Source organism: Bufo bufo, chromosome 2 (assembly GCF_905171765.1).
Source record: "Bufo bufo chromosome 2, aBufBuf1.1, whole genome shotgun sequence".
Lineage (NCBI taxonomy): Eukaryota > Metazoa > Chordata > Amphibia > Anura > Bufonidae > Bufo > Bufo bufo.
In genome coordinates this window covers 253663025-253687220 of record NC_053390.1, presented here as the reverse complement: position 1 = coordinate 253687220, position 24196 = coordinate 253663025, and the positions used below count along the sequence as shown (strand labels likewise).

The 24196-nt window shown below is 43.3% G+C and overlaps 1 protein-coding gene across 1 annotated transcript; it reads right to left on the bottom strand.

The window, feature by feature from the left end:
• Positions 1–9676: 9676 nt before the first annotated feature.
• Positions 9677–23915, bottom strand: MIF (macrophage migration inhibitory factor). Its single transcript, XM_040420242.1, has 3 exons — positions 23731–23915; positions 17615–17787; positions 9677–9850 (listed from the first exon to the last, which is right to left on the bottom strand). Exons 1-3 carry the CDS (start codon positions 23836–23838, stop codon positions 9784–9786), a joined length of 348 nt encoding a protein of 115 aa, XP_040276176.1. The 5' UTR covers positions 23839–23915; the 3' UTR covers positions 9677–9783.
• Positions 23916–24196: the final 281 nt, after the last annotated feature.

Genomic DNA, 24196 nt, shown 5'->3' with positions numbered 1-24196 from the left:
ATGGAACGGACGCAGAGAAAAACAACTGTTGTGTGCATGTAGCCTTAAAAGCAATGTTGAATTAGACAATAGGGGTGGGCGTATATCAGACATTAGGCGAACATCCATTGGATAAAACATGTTTGGTATGGAATTTGTACAAATAAATAAGTAAATAGTATGAAAACATATATGCATATATACAACTACATACATGTATAGAGACACATGCATGTATAAAAAAGGTTTGAATAAGCTAAGTGAATATACTGATGCACCCTATTATATCGAGCCAAGGATCAAAAGATTCGGATCATTTTACTTGTGGGGTGATAGTAGTTGATCATTAGTATTTATTGTGTTCTAAGGATTCGTTGAGGCCGAACGGGATGAAAGAGTTGAAACGGAAAATCCAGTACATTTCTTTTTGACATAATTGTCGAAAGGAATTCGGAATCCATTCTATAGGGGTCAAACTCAATAAGGATGCATTGCCAGAGTGGACTTGTGCGAAGTGTCTTGAGACACTATGTTTCATGTAGTTTTTTGTTATAGTTGGGCGGTGGGAATTAATACGGTCTCTAAGGCTCTGGGTGGTGCGGCCCACGTATTGTGGCTACGTAGTGTGATTTTTTTCACCTGAGGTAGTGACTTCTACTTCTTTTAGCCCGCCTTTTATCGAGAGGCAACATTTACAGCGGTTGTGTCTGCCCCCGACCGGTCGAAACTACAGAAGCTGGACTACGTACATATCTACTAGAGGATCTACCGAATTTATTCAAAAGAATACACGATTAACTAATAAGACAAAGAATTCCTTTGGACCTAAAGAACTTGGAAAGCGGGACCCAATCCACCTGGCCCCAACAACCCAAGACCACCCCGGTACCATCTATCAATAGCTTAAACCTCAACAAGAACACATAGGACTTTCTACATTATGAAATAGACTGGTACTTTCTCAACATCTACCTATGTTTAAACATGATCCCAAGAGGGCTGCATTTGCCCCTAAAATCCACCTTCATTAATGATGAGGATTTCACATCCAATTGGCTCAAAATGTCAGATGATTGCTCCAGGAATACGATCACACTACTCATCAATAAACAAAAATCCCTTTGTAGAACACTGTGCCATACCATGTTAGCACAGACAACCCCACGATCATCAATACATCCATTTACAGTGCCCACCACCATCTCCCCAGGGAGAATTTTCTTCTGCAAACTAGAATACACGTTGGTAAGGAAGAAATGCCATAAGTTACTTAGGGACATTTCAGACTATAACTACAGTCACATCCGTACATGAGACAGGAGAAGAAGCCACATCTCCCCATCCCATCAATCCAATCCACATCATGCCCAAGAACACTATAACCATCCATCATTGATCCCCACTGAGACAACCATCAAAAATAGGACCTTCTACAACAGCCAGTTTAATCGCTCTAAACACTCCACATCCCATTTTGACCGCACCATCATCCCACCTACACTCAACAACCAATTGCCCCCACCCACCGCTGCTCTTTGAAACCACCCGGTGTCCAGGGGAGCCCCCCCACATCAGATCATACGCAGTTGCCTCACCCAGCAGGACCGACCACCGAGGTCCACGTCAACATCAATACCCGTAGTACGCCACTGCCACCCCTCCCCCTTACTCCTTCAGGCACACCCACTCCATCCCCTTCAACCATTCAGGAAGCCAACACCAACAATAGCATACTCCACTTTGATACCACCCACCCTCCACCACACACACACAGACAGCCCACCACCTATTCATCACACCACCAATACCTCTACCCGTTCCAGTCGGAATGATCTTCCATCCCCATCCGCCACCCCCCTCCAATCTGGTAGCCACAACATCTCCACTCACTATGGGTTGGACCACCTACCCCACAACACTAATGTCAACCACATTTCCCCATCCCTCCTTCATCCACAGTGATTCAGACTCCAACTCCGAACCAGAGCTTTTTTTAGCCCTACCTCCCAACCTATCCGACAACCCCCCGTTAAACCACCTCTCCTACACATCCACCCCTCTGCGATCTGTCATGACCAGCATCCAACTTTTAACACCCCTACTATCACAAAGGATAGTCCAATCCAAAATACCTATCCCATCATATGTCCATCCACAAGGGAAAATCACTCACTTCTACAGCCCAATAACTACATCAAAACAGACCAAGAGAAAAGCAAGATCAAACGGAGGAGACGGGGGATGCCGAAGAGGCCAGAAACTATCACACTTCCAAAAAAGCCAAACCCTGCCTGACCTAAACACCATCAATTCCCCTAAGACTTTAAAATCCAAAGGTATTTTCAATATATCCAACCATAAACTTTTAAGAGAGGAAATAGAAGTCGATAGCAAAGGCCTCTCATTCTGCCCTACAAATGGACCAGATTTATTTGAATTATTTGTGGACCTCAATCATTTCATTCGCAACCTCACCCTCCAACAACACTATACTGCAAAACACCATCGCCACCCCCCATTATGCCCACCACCACACCTTCTGATAACTTTAAAACGCTGATAACTTTAAAACGCTTTTACTTACCCAGGCCGTTCTGAGATTGTTTTTTCTTCTCATATTGTACTTCATGACACTGCTAAAATTGGGTCAAAAAAAGTTAATTTTTTTGCATAAAAAATACCAAATTTACAAAAAATATTGAAAAATTAGCAAATTTCAAAGATTCAGTTTCTCTACTTCTGTAATACATAGTAATACCCCCAGAAATTATGATGACTTTACATTCCTCATATGTCTACTTCATGTTTGTATCACTTTGGGAATGATATTTTATTTTTTGGGCATGTTACATAGCTTAGAGGTTTAGAAGCAAATTTTGAAATTTTTCAGACATTTTCCAAATCCCACTTTTTATGGACCAGTTCAGGTCTGAAGTCACTTTGTGAGGCTTACGTAATAGAAACCATCCAAAAATGACCCCATTTTAGAAACTACACCCCTCAAGGTACTCAAAACTGATTTTACAAACTTTGTTAACCCTTTAGGTCTTCCACAAGACTTCATGGCAAATGGACATAAAATTTAAGAATTTTGTTTTTTTGGAAAATTTTCCAATATAATAAATTTTTTCCAAACGGGAGGACATAAAAGGAGGGGAACGCCATATGGTTTTTGCAAGGCAGATTTTGCAGGACTGGTTTTGTTTATACCATGTCCCATTTTAAGCCCCCCGTTACACCCCTAAAATAGAAATTTCAAAAAAGTGACTCCATCTAAGAAAGTACACCCCTCAAGGTAGTCAAAACTGGGTTTACAAACTTTGTTAACCCTTTAGGTGTTCTACAAGAGTTAATGGCAGATGGAGAAACAATTTAGGAATTTAAATTTTTGGGAAATTTTTCAATTTTAACCGATTTTTTCCAGTAATAAAAGTAAGGGTTAACTGCTAAACAAAACTCAATATGGGTTGCCCTGATTCTGTAGTTTTCAAAAACACCCCATATGTGGTCGTAAACTACTGTTTGGCCAAACGGGAGGACATAGAAGGAGGGGAACGCCATATGGGTTTTGGAAGGCAGATTTTGCAGGACTGGTTTTGTTTATACCATGTCCCATTTCAAGCCCCCCGTTGCACCCCTAGAATAGAAATTCCAAAAAAGTGACTCCATCTAAGAAAGTACACCCCTCAAGGTATTCAAAACTGGGTTTACAAACTTTGTTAACCCTTTAGGTGTTCTACAAGAGATAATGGCAGATGGAGAAACAATTTTGGAATTTCTATTTTTTGGAAAATTTTCCATTTTAACCATTACTTTATTACTGGAAAAAATGGGTTAACAGCCAAACAAAACTCAATATGAGTTGCCCTGATTTTGTAGTTTGCAGAAACTCCCCATATGTGGTCGTAAACTACTATTTGGCTAAACGGCAGGACATAAAAGAAGGGGAACGCCATATGGTTTTTGGAAGGCAGATTTTGCTGGACTGGTTTATTTACACCATGTACCCTTTCAAGCCCCCTGATGCACCCCTAGAGTAGAAACTCCATAAAAGTGACCCCATCTAGGAAACTACGGGATAAGGTGGTTGTTGTTTTGGGACTATTTTAGGGGTAAATATGATTTTTGGTTGCTCTATATATATATTTAAGGCAAGGTAACAAAAAATTTAAATTCTAAAATTGTTTCTACATTTGCTATTTAGTTTTGTGGAACACCTAAAGGGTTAACAAAGTTTGTAAAGTAACTTTTGAATACCATGAGGGGTGCAGTTTCTTAGATGGGGTCACTTTTTTGGAGTTTCTAGGCTACATCAGGGGGGGCTTCTAATGGGACATGGTGTAAATAAACCAGTCCATCAAAATCTGCCGTCCAGAAACCATATGGCGTTCTCTTCGTTCTATGCCCTGCTGTGTGGCTATATAGCCATTTACGACCACATATGGGGTGTTTCTGCAAACTACAGAATCAGGGCAATAAATATTTAGTTTTGTTTGGCTGTTAACCCTTGCTTTATTACCGGAAAAAAAGGATTCAAATGGAAATTTTGCCCAAAAAATTGGTGTTTTGGCACCGTTTTTATTTTATAATTTTAACGCTGTTCATCCGAGGGGTTTGGTAAAATGTTATTTTTATAGGGCAGATTCTTACGGACGCGGCGATACCTAATATGTCTACATTTTAAAATTTATTTAGATTTTACACTATATTATCATTTTAGGAACCCCAAAAAATTATTTTAGTATCTCCATAGCCTGGGAGCTGCATTTTTTTTTTTTTTTTTTGTGGGCGACTATCTAATGTAGGGGCTCATTTTTTGCGGGATGAGATGGCGGTTTTATTGGCACTAATTGGGGGTGCATATGACATTTTGATCGCTCGCTATTACACTTTTTGTGATGTTAGGTGACAAAAAAAATTTACGCTGTTCATCCGGGGGGGTTGGGTTACATGTTATTTTTATAGAGAAGATTTTTACGGACGCGGCGATGCCCAATATGTATGGCTCTCAGACTTTGGAGACACCAAGCAGGCATTCTCAAACTGCGGCCCTCCAGATGTTGTAAAACTACAATTCCCACCAGTTTGAGGATGCCTGCACTAAAACTAATATTTGTGGGGAAAAAATTTGATTCCGTGTCTCCAAAGTCTGAGAGCCATAGTTTCTTATGTTCTCTAGGGGACTGTTGGGGATTAGAAAAATGTTGTACTCCATGGAAGTGTGATACTCCCTGAAGCAATCGATAACGCAGAGGCCCGGATGATCGGGGCAAGTGTCACATTGAGTGGACGGAGGTGAGTGGACGGAGCCTCTAGGTGCTGAAAAGACGCCCCCATAGCACCTAGAGGCTCATTAGCATAGCAATAAAACTACGTTATTTAGGGTAACCGCTGCACAGAAAGGAATTACAATAGCATGGTTAGGTACAGCAGACACTAGCAGATCGCTAGTGCCTGACAGCTAATTAGGTCAAAATGTGGTGGTAGAAACCCTTTAAGGTGAAATAGGGCTGAGTCCTTAAAGAGGACCTTTCACTTGTAAAAACAATGTGAACTAAGTATGCTGACATATAGAGCGGCGCCCGGGGATCTCACTGCACTTACTATTATCCCCGGGCGCCGCTCCGTTCTCCCGTTATGCCCTCCGGTACCTTTGCTCTGTAAGTTATAGTAGGCGGTGTCTTCCCTTGTCCTGTGGGCGTCTCCTTCTCCTAGGCTGCAGCGCTGGCCAATCGCAGCACACAGCTCACAGCCTGGGAGAAAAAAAACTCCTAGGCTGTGAGCTCTGCTCTACGATTGGCCAGCGCTACAGCCTAGGAGAAGGAGACGCCCACAGGACAAGGGAAGACACCGTCTACTATAACTTACAGAGCAAAGGTACCGGAGGGCATAACGGGAGAACGGAGCGGCACCCGGGGATAATAGTAAGTGCAGTGAGATCCCCTGGCGCCGCTCTATATGTCAGCATACTTAGTTCACATTGTTTTTACAAGTGAAAGGTCCTCTTTATCGGGTTAAGGACTCGGGAAACATGCCGTACCGGTACGTCATGCGTCACTAAGGGGTTAAGTAGACTGTGATTGTCTATTGTTGTGACTTAGATGAAGATCAGATCACATTTTATGACCAATTTGTGCAGAAATCCATATCATTCCAAAGGGTTCACAACTGTATGTAGTTGTATATACGCATATATGTTTTCATACTATTTACTTATTTATTTATACAAATTCCATACCAAACATGTTTTATCCAATGGATGTTCGCCTAACGTCTGATATACGCCCACCCCTATTGTCTAATTCAACATTGAATACGTCTCATTTTATGGATGTGCTCCCATTTTTACCTCCACCCCTCACTAACTCCCTATACATTATAATACCCCACCCCCATCACTTCATCCATATGACAATATAGTTTATTTTATCCAAATGGCAATATATTTTTTTATCATTGTATATGGCAAATAGTCCATCATTTAACCTCCCTCTCTTATTCAAACTCATTTTTATATATATTTTTTTTTTTTATTCTTTTCTCTTTTTTATCCATTATCTATATTTATATACAAATATATGTGTGTGTCCCTATATCCCCATATTTCTCTTCAGACCAATAGATATGTCATGCTAGTACTTGTCCTTTTATCCCCATGAACATGGCCCCCCTCGACCAATCTATTTACACCAATCTACCCACAGTGGAACGCAACACCACTGTGCCTTACACTAGCGCTCCACCTCGGTGGCGGAGCGAAGATGCGTCCGCACTTCTGGGCTTCCGGCCATGAACCGGAAGTTTGGGCGTGCGTTCCACTTTGGAGCGCATGCAGTAAGAACTGAAAGTCGTCCCATGCGTTCCAGTGTATCACTGTACAGCAGCGGCGGCATGAAGCGCACGGCGCCATAGCAACCAATGACGCCGTGCGCTCCTGCTGTCAGAAGGAATCCCGGCTGGGTTACCACGGACCGCTCTCGGCCGCGTGCATGAGGCCTTAGACAGATTTGTGAACAATATTTGAGAGTAATGGGTCTTTTGTGTATGTAGAAAATGTTTCAGATCTTTGAGTTCAGCTCATGCAAAATGGGAGCAAAACCGAAAGTGTTGCGTTTACATATTTTTGTTCAGTGTATTAACTACCAGGCCGTGACCAAGGTCTAGTGTTGACCGAAATGTTTGCGAGTAAATTTGTATTCACCTTCTGGACAAATGCCATAATGATCAACTAATTAAAAAAAATATATATATACCGTATTTTTCGCTCCATAAGACGCACCCCCCCCCCCCCCCAAAAAAAAATGGGGGGAAAATGCCACTGCGTCTTATGGGGCGAATGCTAACATTTTTACATCGCAGGGTGCGATGTATGAGCGAGCGGGGAGAGACTGGGAGGAGGAGCTGGGGGCCGGCAATTGCGGCGGGGCCGGTGCAGTCACTGTACTCCGGCCCCGCCGCTCCAGTGCTGCACTATACAAATATAAAAGGTCTCATTCAATTAAAAGTGATTAAAGAAGCCCCCCCACTTTTAATATTACCGTACACCCCAACAGCTTCTGTAGAATGCAGGCAGGCAGCAGCGTAACTCCCTGATGTCACATGCCTGCGCCACCTACTTTATGAATGAAGCAGGCGGCGCATGGACATGACGTCGGTGAGACGCACCGGCCGCCCGGCCTGCCTTGTACAGAAGCTGTTAGGGTGTACGGTAATATTAGTAATGAGGCATGTTTAATCACTTTTAATTGAATGAGACATTTTATATTTGTATACTGCAGCACTGGAGCGGTGGGGGGGGGGAATAAAAATTGGTGGATTACAGTTTTATGGGGGACATCTGTGGATGGCACTGTTATGGGGTGGGGGGGGGGGGGGGTCTGTGAATGGCACATATATAACAGTGCCATCCACAGATCCCCCATAACAGTATCCTTCACAGACCCCCCCCCCCATAACAGTATCCTTCACAGACCCCCCCCCCCATAACAGTATCCTTCACAGACCCCCCCCCCATAACAGTATCCTTCACAGACCCCCCCCCCATAACAGTGTCCATCACAGATCACCCCATAACAGTGCGTCATCCCCAGATCCCCCCCATAACAGTGTCCTTCACAGATCCCCCCCATAACAGTGTCCTTCACAGATCCCCCCCATAACAGTGTCCTTCACAGATCCCCCCCATAACAGTGTCCTTCACAGATCCCCCCCATAACAGTGTCCTTCACAGATCCCCCCCATAACAGTGTCCTTCACAGATCCCCCCCCATAACAGTGTCCTTCACAGATCCCCCCCATAACAGTGTCCTTCACAGATCCCCCCCATAACAGTGTCCTTCACAGATCCCCCCCATAACAGTGTCCTTCACAGATCCCCCCCATAACAGTGTCCTTCACAGATCCCCCCCATAACAGTGTCCTTCACAGATCCCCCCCATAACAGTGTCCTTCACAGATCCCCCCCATAACAGTGTCCTTCACAGATCCCCCCCATAACAGTGTCATCCACAGACCACCATTAGTTCCAAACCCACCAAAAGCACACCTTTTGGTTAATATTTATTTTCAAATTTTCCTCCCCAAAAACCTAGGTCCGTCTTATGGGCCGGTGCGTCCTATAATGCGAAAAATACGGTATTTGATACACCAGCAACTGAGTGCTGTGGTCTATCTTCTACTATATGAACGTCAAAAATTACCACTGAGCACCAACCGCACAAAAAGAAGAAGAGGTGTGCCGTTCAACTTCTTCTTTCACTATTAACTACTTGCATTCCCAATGTAATAATTCTGGAACATCTATTCTTATGTTGTACCATTCTTTTATTATTCCTGCTAGAATTTCTGAATGAATTACTAGGAGTTTGCAATGAAGGTCCAGATGGGTGTTAACAATTGAAAGTTTTGTCCCTGCACAGTCTGACACTATCAAATCAGTGCCACCAGTGTCAGACTGTTCAGACACCCACCTCCCCACCCCCAACTGGTAATACCCATCTGGACCTTCATTGCAAACTGCTAGTAATTAATTCATAACTTCTAGCAGGAATAATAAAGGAATGCTACAAAATAGGGTTATATAAGCCAAAAGGAGAAAAAAAACTGGAACTGCAAATAGCATTTGCTTCTGGGCGCTGCTCGGCTGAATATATATCGCAGGAGGTAAATTAAAAAGGTATTCGACAAATAAATACCTTTTTAATTTACCTCCTGCGTTATATATTCAGCCGAGCAGCGCCCAGAAGCAAATGCTATTTGCAGTTCCAGTTTTTTTCTCCTTTTGGCTTATCTCACTTTGTTTTCACATTTAATCCCTAAATGCGCCCTGGAACCTAGGCTGCAGCAAGGCACCTCTGGCCGCAGGTCCATTTACCAGCCAGGCTCATCAAAGGCGTTGTGACTCTTCACAACAGACTCTGGTAAGCGCATTACTTTTTCATTACTGTAACCATTTTATACTTTACTACACATTTGGCGCTGCCTCTCTCTTCTCCCCTCCCCTTTAAGATAGGGTTATAAGAATAGATGCTCCAGAATTATTATTACGTGGGGAATACAAGTAGTTGGAAAAATAGACATGTCAGGAAAGGTGACGGGCCCTCTTTGAGCAATGTAACATTACTGGGGCATGGTGAACCATAGAAAATCAGAGCCCCAATCACCATGAAACTAGGTAATAAAGAATGACACAATGACCTTTTATTTACCAAGTTTATTTAGTACGGAATGTAATACACAGGTAAATCACATTATACTGCTGTGGTTCTCAGTTCATCTGCTGGCCATCGAGCACTAAGGGCATGGTTAGGCAAAGGTCGATTTGTTCCAGCCCACATTACTTGGATTCAAGTCCACAAAATTGAAGTAAACCCTGTAAAAGAAGAGACGGACCGTTCAAATACCCACAAAATGAAAAGTAGCCAAAACTAAAAGTACCCCATCTGCAACTAAAAATCTATGGCTGAGGCATGAGGAGATATAAGGGGCACAATGCAAGATTTTGAGAAATTCCAGCAGACCGCATACTTGCACTGCACATCCAACAATTCTAATAATACAATTCAACTCAAATTCCCATTGAATTTCCTGCCAAACCAGGTGGATGCTGAAGTCTGCTGCTGCATGGATATGGGTGACTATGCATGGTCTATTAAATGCAGTAGGAATCTCGAGAGGTTACTAGCCAACTAGTACAACTCAACAGCCAACCCATAGAAAAAAGTAGTGTGTTCTGCATTAAAAATGTTTTTCTATTCACGACCTATGGGCCATCAGGATGGGTCATCAATATCAGGTCGGCGGGGGTCCGGCACCCCCACCGATCAGCAGGATACGGCCTGCGCATGAGCCGTCTCACTTCTCTGTCAGCTGATGCTGTCCCATAGACGTACAGCAGCGGACATAAAGAGAGAAGGGAGACGGCACAGGCACACAGAGCGCGCCGAGTCCTCAAACAGCTGATCGGCAGGGGTGCCGGTTGTCAGACCCCCGCCGATCTGATATTGATTACCTAACCTGAGGATAGGTCATCAATATTAAAAGCTCGGAGAGCCTCTTTAACACAGCACCTTTACTATAGTGACAGCACTATGCTATATGCTAAGAACCCTCGTATGGCTTCAGACATCAGCAATTTGTTTTATGCTCAGTTGTTGCTGGATCCAATAAAGATGCTGTTTTAATCCTCTCGAATGCTACACATTTTGCTTTGGTAAGGTTGGGTTCACATCACGTTTTTGCCATCTGTTTAATGGATACATTGCAATAAAAAAAGGATACAAAAGCGCAGCACACCATGCTTTTGTATCCTGCAGAGTCTGTTAAAAAAAATGTATACGTTAACGTATACTTTTTTTTTTTTTTTTACAATGGAACTCTATGGTGAACAGATCCCACTGTATGGCATGCATCTGAGGCATCCGTTAACGTATACGTTTTTTCTATACAAAAAAAGGATGGCAAAAACGTGAAGTGAACCCAGCCTTAGACGTGTTGAGATGAAAGTGCCAATCGCCTAGGATAGATACCCAACAGTTGCAATTTGGAAAACAGGTAAAATATGACTTAGGCCTCTTTTTGGCCATTGTCCAATCCAGAGCTCCCATAGAGAATGAATGGAGTGGCAGTGCACATGCACGACCTGCTTCTCTATCAGAACGTGGGAACGGGACCCATGTTCTCACGATCTGTGGGGGTCCCAGCAGTCGGACGCCCCAGTGGTCAGCTAGTTATCCCCTACCCTGTGAATAGGGGGATAACGTACAGACTTGGCACAACCCCTTTAAAATCACAGCTTTTTCTGGGGTCAGGAGTCCAGTGGGCAGTCACCTCTGTTTGACAGTTTATATATCTGCATCTACAGACACAATTAGGAGTGAGCAAATCAAGCTTTGGATCATAGATCCAAAGTCAATGTATTCAAACATTTCGTTTTAATGCTGTCCGGAAACCTGTCTCTCTACAGCATTAAATGTATCGTCTCCGTGGAGGCAAAATTCGTTTTACCCGAAGTCAGTAAATTAATTCAGTATTTATTTCTGCATCTTTAAAAACGTTTGAAATTCAGAATCTGGCCTCGGTACCAAACCCGAATTCGGATTGCTATTTTAAAATGTTTGTAAAGATGTAGAAGTGATTACCGAATTCATTCAAAGTCTCGCGCAACTTCAGCTGTAACGAATTTTGCCTCCGACATTTGAATGCTCTACGGAGACAGGTCTCTCTGTACAGCATTAAAATGAAGTGTTTGAACGAATGGACTTCATCTATGATCCAAAAGCTCCATTCGCTCAACACTAGAAACAGCACAAGTTGTATGAAATAATCAAGTCAATACAGCAGTGCTGGGAGTCCTGAGCGAGGCAGCTGCATGTCCATACGTACAGCCAGCAATGTTCAATGTGTCTGTGCAGAACCTAGCTGGTTACATTGACCCTCCCAGGTCCAGCGCAGCAGCACTAGGAGGACACGAAAAAGGGCAAGCTGTCTGTGGAGCCTGTACAGACTAATGACGCTCAGCAATGCTCGCTGTCAGTGTTCCCTCTAAGCCTTTATAGCTAGTGAGTGGGGCAGTTAGGGACCTGGGCAATACAGAACTGTTTAAAATAAATATTAACCCCTTAGTGACCAAGCAATTTTTTTCATTGTCACATTCCAAGAGCTATACTTTATTTTTCCATTGATGTAGTTGTCGGAGTTTTTTTTTTTACGAGACAAATTGTAATTTTTAATGGCGCTATTTTGGGGTAAATATAACTTATTTATTAACACTATTACAATACCTACACTGTGTTTTTACGTTATTCATTTTGTGGCGTCAATTTTTTGGTACAAATGACTTTATTCCCTGGGTCAGAATGATCACAGCGATACCAAATACATGTAGGGGGAGATGTATCAAACTTGTGTAAAACAGAACTGGCTTAGTTGCCCATAGCAACCAATCAGGTTCAACCTTTTGCCCAAAGGAGGTGTCAAAATGAAAGGTGGAATCTGGTTGCTATGGGCAACTAAGCCAGTTCTACTTTACACCAGTTTGATAAATGACCCCCTTAATGTCTGTATTTTGGGTGGTCTAGACCAAAGAATTCAACAGCATCCAAACGGGTTGGAAAAAAATTAAAGTAGCTTAGTTTCTTCAACATGACCCATGCAATGTCTTGACCGCAGGCTGTCATTTGTTTTGCATTTCAAGACTTAGGCTTACATGCACACGACAGTGAAAAATGGCCGTGTGACGGCAGTTTAAGTAACGGCCATCACACGGCCATTTTTAGCACCAGTGAAAGTCTATGGGGCTATTCACATGGCCGTTCTTTTAACGGCCAGTGAATAGCGTCTATCCAAAAATAGGACATGTCCTATTTTTGGCCATTTTCACGGCCGGACGGACCCCATTGAAATCAATGGGACCGTTTTTAATAGCCGATTGAAAGGAGTGCACCCGTCTAACGGCCGTTAAAAACGGGTACACAGGCCATTTAGGGGTAAAAAAATAAAATAAAAACTCACCTCATCCACTTGCTCGCGGTGCGGCTGTCTCTTCTCTCTTCATTGAGCAGGACCTGCGATATGCGTGGTGACAAACACGTGGGAGCGCGCAGTGACATCCTCACGCACCTTTAGCAGGTCCCGTTCTGTGAAGACAGAAGAGACTGCTGCAGCGCGAGCAAGTGGATAAGGACACTATGGGGGCATTATATAAACCATGGGGGACATTATAAAGCAGTGGGCCCTAAAAAAAAAAAGAAACACTATGGGGGACATTAAGATGGGGCCCTACATTGGGGGCATTATTAAAGCTAGGGGTGGTTAAAAAAAATTATATACAGTGTGTGGGCAATTTATTTAGCTGGGGGCATTATTAAAGCTGGGGGCAGCAAAAAAAATATAAAAAAATAATTCCTACAGTATGGGGGACATTATTTTAGCTGGGGGCCTACTATCCTGTGGGTGTTCTCAGAAGGGTGGGTCAAATTCATCCATTTTTCATGTCTGTTTTTAACGGACATGAAAAACTGATGCAAAACGGACATTAAAAATGGACACGGCCAGAAAACTAATGCACACACTGATGCAAAATGGCTATGAAAAACTGACAGTGTGTCCGTTTTTAACAGATGTTTTTTTTCACTGTCGTTTGCATGAGGCCTTATGGTCCAAGTGGATTCCTGGACTTTGTAACTCCCATCACCTTATCATATTTTTTTTTATTTAATGTACTGCAGATTTCTATTTTGTAATTTACTGTGGCCCAAAGTACTGAAAAGATTAATGCTTATTTGCTTGGTGATCTACAGCACTAAATGTGTTAGTGTCAAGATCTCTGGTGATCTATGGCAGTTAAAAGGTTAATCTTAATACTCCTGGTACGTATTTTAGGTTATTTCAGCATCCTTGGTGGTCTACGCAAGTGTCAGTTTACTAGGTGGTCCATGAGAGTGTAAGGGTTAATGTCAGTATAGGAGAAAAAGGAAAAAGTTGTTCAGCACTGAGATGAAAATAAAATCTTCAGTCTTATCTTCAGTTATTCAGTCTTATTTAGCTTCTTTTAAAAATACACCTCCACATGGGAAGCGGTAACAAACCAACGCGTTTTGATCTTAGTCATGGTTGAAGTATAAGGTGCACGGACACCTCACTTTAATGTATTAAAACATTGCATATGATCGTGGCAGCAGTATATTAGTGTAAGCTAATGTCAGAGTATTTCTAAATGTATCATACTATCAATTATTTTCTCCCCAAGAAGTAACCCTGCTGCGGCACAGGCTTGTTACCACCTGATTATTAGTGTGCCAATAATTCATCTGTATTACATTATATATGCATCTGTTTCATTAAATATGGGCATTTTTATAGATGTCTTTCCGTAAATGGATTTTAACTTTGACTTGTATTACAAATTGTTTTTATATGCTCTCACAAGTTGCAAGGGTAAAATGCAGGCAACATGCTTTAAATTCTAACCGCCTGTATGGTAATGACAGCTCCAGCCTGATTGGTATAATCATGCCTTATTTTGATATAAATCCAGTATGCCTGCATCCAACTTGTACCATGACTAAGATCTGTTAGATCGAAACGCGTTGGTTTTACCGCTTTACATGTGAAGATGTATTTTTACATGAAGCTAAATAAAGACTGAAGATTTTATTTTCATCTCAATGCTGGACATTTTTTTTTTTTTCGCCTGGATTGTTTACGGACTGGACCGGGTCCTTGCACAAGAGGCTGTACTGGTAGTGCTGGCTTGATCCATGATTTACACAGTGAGGCCGAGTTCACACAAACGTGTGTGACCCGTGCCTGTGCTGCGGCTCGCAAATTGCGGGCCGCAATGCACGATCGCCGGCCGTAGGTCAGCCGCATCAGATCGCGGACCCATTCACTTTAATGGGTCCTCGATCCACCCGTTCCGCAAAAAGATAGAACATGTGCTATCTTTTTGCAGAACGGAAGTACGGGACGCAACCCCACTGATGCACTCCGTAGTGCTTCCGAGGGGTCCCGTTCCGTGCGGCCGTTCCGCAATTCCGGATTTGCGGACCCATTGAAGTGAATGGGTCCGCATCCGTGATGCGGAATGCACATGGAACTGTGGCCGTGTATTGCGGCCCGCAATACGGCCACGGATCACACACGTTTGTGTGAACTAGGCCTTAAAGAGGACCTGTCACCTCTCCTGATCCTAATTCCCCATGTAATAACTATTCTGGAGCATCTATTCTTACGACTATGTTGTGCTATTCCTTTATTATTTATACTAGAAGTTATGAGTGAATTGCTAGCAGTCTGCAGTAAGGGTACAGAGGGGAGGTATCCAGTTGGGGGGGTGTGTACCTGCACAGTCTGAAAATGGCAGCACTGATTGGATAGAGTGAGTCTGTGCAGGTACACCCCCCCCCCCCCCCCAACTGGTTACCTCCCCTCTGTACCCTTACTGCAGACTGCAAGCAATTCATTCACAACTTCTAGTAGTAATAATAAAGGAATGACACAACATAGAGCCATAGGAATAGATGCTCCAGAATAGTTATTACATGGGGAATCCATGAAGCTATTAAATCAGACATGTCAGAAGCAGTGAAAGTTCCTCTTTAATGTCAGTATACCTGGTCATCTAGAGCAGTGAATGGGGTTAAGGTCTGTGAATGAGGCTGGGCTACAATACCAAACACAGCCACTGTACAAGGTAGGCACTGTGCTTGGGAGAGAAGCCGGGAGCCAGCTGCGCTCACCAGGTCCCCTGGAATTTTATGGATGGCCTATCCCGTCAAGTGATCAAAAAAAAATAAAAAATCACCCCCAAATGGTACCAATAGAAACATTGACTATTCCCGCCAAAAATTAGCCTCTACGTAAGATGATCAGAAAAAAAAAAAAAAAAAGGGAAGAAGAAGCTTTTATTGTGTAAAACGGAAACAAATAAAAAAAAAAAAAGACATATTTGCTACTGTCGCCTCCGTAACAACTGGCTCTATAAAAATATCACATGATCTATCCTGTCAGGTGAACACAATAAAAAACAAAAAATAAAGGCGGTGACAGATCAGCTATTTTTTGTTACCTTCCCTTGCACAAAATATCATGCAATCAAAAAAATCATATGTACCCCAAAATAATACCAAAAAAAACTGACCTTATCCTGTACTTTCCAAAATGGGGTCACTTTTTGGGAGTTTCCACTGTAGGGTTGCATCAGGGGTTCTTTAAAAATGAGACATGGTACCTGAAAATTATCCCTGTTAAATCTGCTCTCCAAAATCCATGTATTGCTCCTTCCCTTCTATGCCCTGCCATATGCCCATACAGCAATTTACGAGCACATATGGGGAGTTTTGGTAAACTGCAGATCCAGGTAAAAAATACTGAGTTTTGTTTGGCTGTTGAAGAGGTTGTCCGAGCTTTTACTATTGATGACCTATCCTCAGGATAGATCATCGATATCAGATTGGTGGGGGTCTGACACCTGGCACTCCCGCCGATCAGCTGTATGAGGACCATAGACAGCAGCTGCGGACAGGAAGAGAGAAGGCAAGTGCACACTGCGCGCGCGGTTTCCTCATACGGCTGATCAGCAGGGATGCAGAGTATCGGACCCCCAACAATCTGATATTGATGACCTATCCTGAGTAAAAGCCCAGACAACACCTTTAACCCTTTCTGCCTTACAGGAAAAAATTGATTATAATGGAAAATCTGAAGGAAAAAAAATAATAATTTAATTTAACTTTTGTGGAACACCTAAAGGGTTAACAAAGTTTTCTAAAATCATATATGAATAATTTTGGGGGTGTGGTTCCTAAAATATGTAAGCCCCAAAAAGTGACTTCATAACTGAATTGGTTAAGTGGTTTTTGGAAAATTTTATTAATTTCTAAAATTGCATCCAAATTTTTAATCCATCTAACATCCCCAAAAAATATAAAATAAAATGGCATTTACAAAATGATGCCAACATAAAGTAGACATATGGGGAATGTAAAGTAATAACTATTTTTGAGCCATCACTATAAAAAAGCACTATAAAAGCAGAGACATTCAAATTTTGAAGATTGCGGTGAAATATAGCGGCTCAAATTTACCACTAACATGAAGTACGAGGTGTTGCGGGAAAACAAATCTCAGAATGGCTTGGATAAGGCTACTTTCACATCTGCATTTGGTTTCCGTTTTTGAGATACGGCAGAGGATCTCAAAATCGGACCAAAATCACGAGGGGCATCTCTTTTTAGTTTCTCTATGAATTAAAATTCAAAGTGAGCTGGAAGGCTGACTGATGTTCCATATCGAACTAAGTACCTGTACAAAAGAGAGAAAACATGGTGTCCGAGCAGGCGGTGTGCTACAGCTGTTGCAGTGCCACAATGATGGCTTCACAAAAAGAGAATTCATTTGTTCTAAATCAGGGGTGCACAACCTTGGCCCCCAAACATCTGGTAACAGACATGTACGTCTTGCAGCTGTTCATGTATTTTCCCATTAGATGGGAGTCCTGGAGGTGTAACCAGACATTTGGGGTGTATAGTATGTGTGTCTGTGCACAGCATAGTATCCAAGGCCACATGTGGCCCCTGAGCCGCAGGTTGTGCACCCACTGTTCTAGATGATATATAAAGAACCTCAGTTATACCTGTTAGCAGAGATATGCAATTGCTTGGACAAAATATCACTCAGCAGAGTAGTGTAATTTTTGTTTTGTGGACCTCCAATCTTGCCAATGCTCTTCAGGCTGCAGAGGGCACAGGGCTCTGTGGTGCCCCCAAAGCTCATCATCTGATCGGGCATGATGTGCACAGCGATGTACTGTTAACACAAAAAGCACAGTAACTTAGAGAAAAAGAAGGAAAAATAATACATTACAAAACACAGGCATATACGATATGGACTGTAAATCAGAAAGCTGCCCCTTTCATCAACTAGTAATAAAAAAATGTTTATTCCGATTACTTAAAGGGAACCTGTCATCACCTTTGTGCTGCCCATACTAACAGCCGAATAAAGTAGAGACAGGTGAGTTGATTTCAGCAGTCTGTCATTTATAAGTTAAAAGTAAGGCTACTTTCACACTTGCGGCAGAGTGATCCGGCAAAACGTATGCCAACTGATGGCATTTGTAAGACTGATCAGGATCCTGATCAGTCTGAAAAATGCCTGATCAGTCAGAAAAATGCATTGCAATACCGGATCCGTCTTTCCGGTGTCATCCGGAAAAACAGATCTGGCATTTATTTTTTTCTGTCTGCGCATGTGCAGACCGGAAGGACGGATCCGGCACTCCGAATGCCGGATCTAGCACTAATACATTCCTACGGAAAAAAATGCCGGCATTCAGGCAAGTGTTCAGTTTTTTGGGGCCGGAGATAAAACCATAGCATGCAGCGGTTTTATTTCTGTCCTGATCAGTCAAAAAGACTGAACTGAAGACATCCTGATCGTATTTCTCTCCATTCAGAATGCATGGGGACAAAACCGATCAGTTCTATTCCGGTATAGAGCCCCTAGGACGGAACTCTGTGTCGGAAAAGAAAAACGCTAGTGTGAACGTACCCTAAGTGGTTGCCGAGAATGAACATCACAATCATTGCAGACGGGGCCTGGAAAAAGAGTCACGGCCACCTGAGAAGAGTCCTGGTTATTCATGAATTCCTGCTCTCCCTGCCACCTGCTGATGACTGACAGTCTTCTACCTAGTTTTCCCGCTTTCTCTCTAGGAGAGAACTGGCAATCATCAGCAGATGCGAGGAGAGCAGGAGATTATGAATAACCAGGACTCTTCTCAAGTAGATTTGACTCTTTTCAGGGCCTGGTCTCCAGTGATTATGATGCTGATTCTCAGCAACCACTTACTTTTAGCTCATGAGTGACACACCACTGAAATCAGCATTTCTGTCACTATTTTATGCTGCCCCCAGTGAGGTCAGCATAAAGTTGATGACAGGTTCCCTTTAAAGGAGATGTCTCACTTCAGTAAGTTGCATTTATCAAGTAGAGGAAGTTAATACAAGCCATTTACTAATGTATTGCGATTGTCCATACTGCTTCCTTTGCTGGCTGAATTCATTTTTCCATCACATTATACATGGTTACGACCATGTGCAATCCATCAGTGGTGGTCGTGCTTGCACACTATAGGAAAAAGCATCAGCCTCACTGGTGGCCGGAACCATGGGAGCGCACATAGGCCGATGCCATCTTCTATATTGTGCAAGCACTAGGGTTGTTGCAATACCAAAATTTTGATTCGGTTTCAATACCATAAAAAAGTATTGCGATACTCGATACCACGCAAAAAAAATAAAACGCCAAAAAAGCCTTGTGCATTCCGCATTTTATGGAACGTCCAGCCCATAATCGAACAGTCCTCTTCTATTTTTTGGGGGGACAAGGTGACTAAAAAGAAAAATTGCGAATCGTGCGGTTTTTATTTACTTATTTTTCTGTTACGGCGTTAACCGCATAGGAGATTTTTTAAATATTTTAATAGTTTGGACTTTTCAAATGTGGCGATATGTAATATGTTTATTTATTGTTTATATATTATATATGTAAAATTGGGAAAGGGGGCAATTTATACTTAATATTTTGGTTTTTATTATTTGTAACGGACCGTTTCAGCAGACAAGGGGTTAAAATCCGTTCAGGCGATAAGCCCCTTTCTGAGAAACAGGCAAAGCTACTGCAGGATACACCAAACTCCCGAACTGGATACAAAGTAGCACTCCAAACTGGAACCTCACGAATAGCTGCTAGCAGACGAACAGGAATCAGCTTACACTCCTGGCAATCAGTCTCTAACAGCATACAGCGGATCCCCCCAATAACGAGACAAGGCTCCGTGTTGAGGGTCAAGCAGTGGTCTGACTGTACTTCACGTACAGCCTCTTTTATTCATCAACCACAAACATAGTACTGCCCACAGGGGTTTGAAATACAACCAATCAGTAATTTACAACACATACAATGTAAGTACAGCCCATCTGGTGTACACGCCCCTAGGGGACCAGAATGAAGACTGTGACATAAGACAGATAAACAGCACTTAGGACACACAGACACAACACATCCCCACAATGCATCATGGTTTCCTCCTCTCTGCCCTCGAGACAACCTGAGGAGCAATCCAATTATCTCTGAGGACAAAGGGAGATCGCCAATACACATGCGCAGACAACAGGACAGACATCACCCTTTAAACACACAATGGGACAATGGCACAATAGAAACACACCCAGCATTTTCCTCCCAAGCTGACAAGTTACACTTATTATAAATTGTTACAACTTTGTGAGTTTACATTGGCCATACATATAACTTACATTAATTCAAACAGTATAACGTGGGGACAAACCTATCCAAAATTCCCTTGAATCGGTTCAGGGGTTTAAAAGTTAGTATATGGCCCATAATCCTGGGGCAAGAGGCCAGCAGCCAGTCCTCTCCAAAACCCAGTGGCGAGTTTGGTTTCGCAACATTATTTTTTTCTACTTTTTATTTAAATAACTATTTGCCCCCTTAGGGTACTTTCACACTAGCATTTTTGTTTTCCGGTATCGAGTTCCGTCCTAGGAGCTCAATATCGGAAAAAGAACTGATCAGATTTATCCTAATGCATTCTGAATGGAGAGCATTCCGTTCAGGATGCATCAGTTCAGTCCCTATTACGTTTTTTTGGACGAAGAAAATACCACAGCATGCTGCAGTTTTTTCTCCGGCCAAAAATAGTGAACACTTACCGGAATGCCGGATCCGGCATTAATTTACATTGAAGTGTATTAGTGCTGGATCCGGCATTAAGTGTTCCGGCAAAACTGATCCGGCTTTCCGGTCTGCGCATGCACAGACCTTTAAAAATGCAAAACAAATAAAAAATACCGGATCCGTTTTTCCTGATGACACCGGAGAGACGGATTCGGTATTTCAATGCATTTGTCAGACGGATCAGCATCCGGATCTGTCTAAGAGGAAGAGGCTGCCGTTTACAGATTTCACTAGCTCAGACGGGGCAGCAGTTTATTACCTCCCCCGTCCCGCCTCCTGCTTTAATTAGCCACACATTCATTGGTGGCAGTAGTGCGGGCAGCTTCAGAGCCCGCTCACAACATCAGGCTCAGCGGCGGCCGTGTCATAGGAGGGAGGGATTCCCTCCCTCCTTCTCTATTGTCTGGATGGAGAGAACATGCCATGTTGTCTTATAAGAGGAGATACTAGACTCCGCAGTAGCGTACCCTAGTATCGAAAAAAGGAACATCCCGGTACCGAATCGATACTGGCATAAAAGTATTGATTGGGTATCGAAATTTCGACACCCAAAATAACCCTAGCAAGCACGACCACCACTGATGGATTGCAGGGGGATCGTAACCATGGAAACAAGCCGTGTATAATTTGATGGAAAAATGAATCCAGCCAGCAAAGGAGGCAATATGGGTAATAACAATACATTAGTAAGTGCCCTGTATTAACTTTCTCTACATGATAAATGCCACTTACTGAAGTAAGACAACACCTTTAAAAGGGGTATTCTCATCTGAGACAATAGGGGCATATTGCTAGGATATGCCCCCACTGTCTAATAGTTACAGGTCCCAGCGCTGGAGCCCCGAAAGCGATGGAGGGCACACTGCGCATGCGCAGCCACCCTCCATTCAGTCCTACGGCTTGGCTATTTCCGTCGGGCAAAATAAGTGAACGGGAGCGGTGGCCGCTCATGCGTGGTGCGCTCTTATTCACTTCTATGAGGAGAGCACTTGGTGGTGGCCAGACCTGGGATCCTCCAGCCACCGCTTTCAGGGCTCTGTTCTCGATATAGGTGCAGGTCCTAGCAGTGGGACCCGCACCTATAAGACAATGGGGGCATATCCTAGAGACGAGACAACCCCTTTAAAGAATAACTAAACTTTTCTACAACATTCCTTTAATATGTTCTAAATTGCCTAAAAGGGTTTTTGTAATGTACTTTATTTAATCAGAAATACAGTTTTTCTGCTCAAATAGGCACCCAAAGTCCTGGGTGTCTATCGCATCTTAAGTCATTATTCTAGTACAGATATGTCAGCACTGTACAGATTTCACAGGGGGCGTGCTCCTGCCTGTGCCCCCTCAAACTTGTTTAAACTCTGGCATAGCACCAGTACCCTGCTCAGCAAAACGTGTAGCAATGTGCTTAAAAGGGATTCTGCAATTTGTTTAAACTGATGATCTACCCTCTGGATAGATCATCAGCATCTGATCGGTGGGGGTCCGACACCCGGGACCCCCGCCGATCAGCTGTTTGAGAAGGCACTGGCGCTCCAGCAGCGCCGCGGCCTTCTCACTGTTTACCGCTGGCCCAGTGACGTCACGACTAGTATCAACTAGCCTGGGCAGGGCTAAGCTCTGTTCACTTGAATGGATCTTAGCCCTGCCCAGTTGATACTAGTTGTGACGTCACTGGGCCTGCGGTAAACAGCGAGAAGGCCGTGGCACTGCTGCCTTCTCAAACAGCTGATCGGCGGGGGTCCTGGGTGTTGGACCCCCACCGATCAGATGCTGATGATCTATCCAGAGGATAGATCAACAGTTTAAAGAAACTGCAGAACCCCTTTAAGAGAGCCTTGAGCTGAGCTGAGCTAAATCCTGCCATAGCATATCTCTACAGGGCCTAGCCAAGTTTGAGGGTGGCACAGGCAGGAGCACGGCCCCCGGTGGAATCTGTATGTTGTTTTTTTTAAATAATTTTAAAAAAATATGATTTAATATAATGTAAATATAATTATTTTGGGTGCCTATTTGAGCAGGAAAACTGTATTTCTGATTAATAAAGCATATTATAAAAAAACTTTTTTAGTCGATTTAAAATATTTTAAAGGAAAGTTGTAGATTACTCTTTGGTTCACCTCAACCGCAGTCACTTGGGGGCTACTCTCATGTACATCAGACTGGCATCAACAGGATCTGCTACCAATAAATATCTAACGTATGTCCAGCATAGGTCTCTCACGCATTTTATGATGCCGCCTTTGGGCAAAGGGGCCTCCACACACCAAAATTCTCCCCTATATTTACGTACACTTTGATATCCCTGTGCACATCAATAACCATTTCACGGACATAAATCTCACTGTGGTTACGCTGGCATTGCACATTTTCCAAATTCCACTGCCCCCAATGTCTCTGACCCCCCCTTCCGGCGTCTAGGTCCTCGGTCGACAACATCATCTAGTCTACTGTAAATCCAAATGCTTTATCCTGACTTCTATATAATACATGCTGTTCACACTACAGCGGTCTCCACACTGTAGGGGCAGCCGAGGGGCGTCTGAATAGAAAAGTTATAGCAGCATCAGCGGAGCGGACCCCAATTGTAAGGGTAAATGCACACGTTCAGGATTTACGTGCAGACAATCCGCACTGAAATCTGAAAATCCGCGCAGAAAATCCACATGCAATCCTGATCGTGTGCATGGAACCTAAAAGGTACTTAGTTTAACAAAAGAAAAAAAAAATATATATATATATATGGTCCTCTCTGTATATAGTAATCAAACACTGACTGCAGCACAGCCTTACATCGTGCTTTTAAAGTTAACTATTTACATGCTAGAAATACCTAATGCGCTAAATGGCATATCTATGTGGTTGCCGTTACAAAAGGGGCAGGTTTACTACAAGCCTGGTACCGTGGACATGGCAGCCATGCCAGGGCTCTGCCCCTCTGGATGCAGGAGCGGCCTGCCACTACACCTGCCCGCCATTCAGTCCGCGCACCTCAGAAGGCTTGCCTGTCGCCTTAGCCAGTTGCTCAGTCAAGCTGAAGAGGAGATTTTCAGGGATGGCATCCCGGGCCACGTTGGTAAAGAGCTCAAAAGTGGGCATGATGTTTCCGAGTAGAGCGTATTAGCAGCTATGGCAGCAGGCCGATACAGAACACGTGTGCCCAGCAAACCCTGCCTTACAAAGGGGACAGCCAATCCGCAGCCGCTGCTCCCCCTGCTGGGGAAAGCGGAGTATTCCATCCCTGTTCTTATGCAGCAGGCCCCTGACAGCGCTGTGTGAGTACGTATGTGCGCATGTCCGGTAATCAGACTCGGTCTGTGTCCTTATCAATGTTTATCATCCCCTCAGGAATGGGCCACACCTACCAAGAGTGCTTTATGATCATAAAGAGGAGGGTGGAGAATACTTTGTGATTATGATTGCTAGATATCTATATATGTGATCTGTAAGAAAGAAC

Bases quoted from the DNA above. Each gene is read 5' to 3' on its own strand.
- MIF (XM_040420242.1), bottom strand. From the start codon at position 23,838: ATGCCCACTTTTGAGCTCTTTACCAACGTGGCCCGGGATGCCATCCCT. The intron at 17,788-23,730 runs GTGCGCGGACTG...TTGTGTTAACAG, and splicing joins CGACAGGCAAGCCTTCTGAG to TACATCGCTGTGCACATCAT. The intron at 9,851-17,614 runs GTATAACTGAGG...CTTCTTTTACAG, and splicing joins TTGCATATCTCTGCTAACAG to GGTTTACTTCAATTTTGTGG.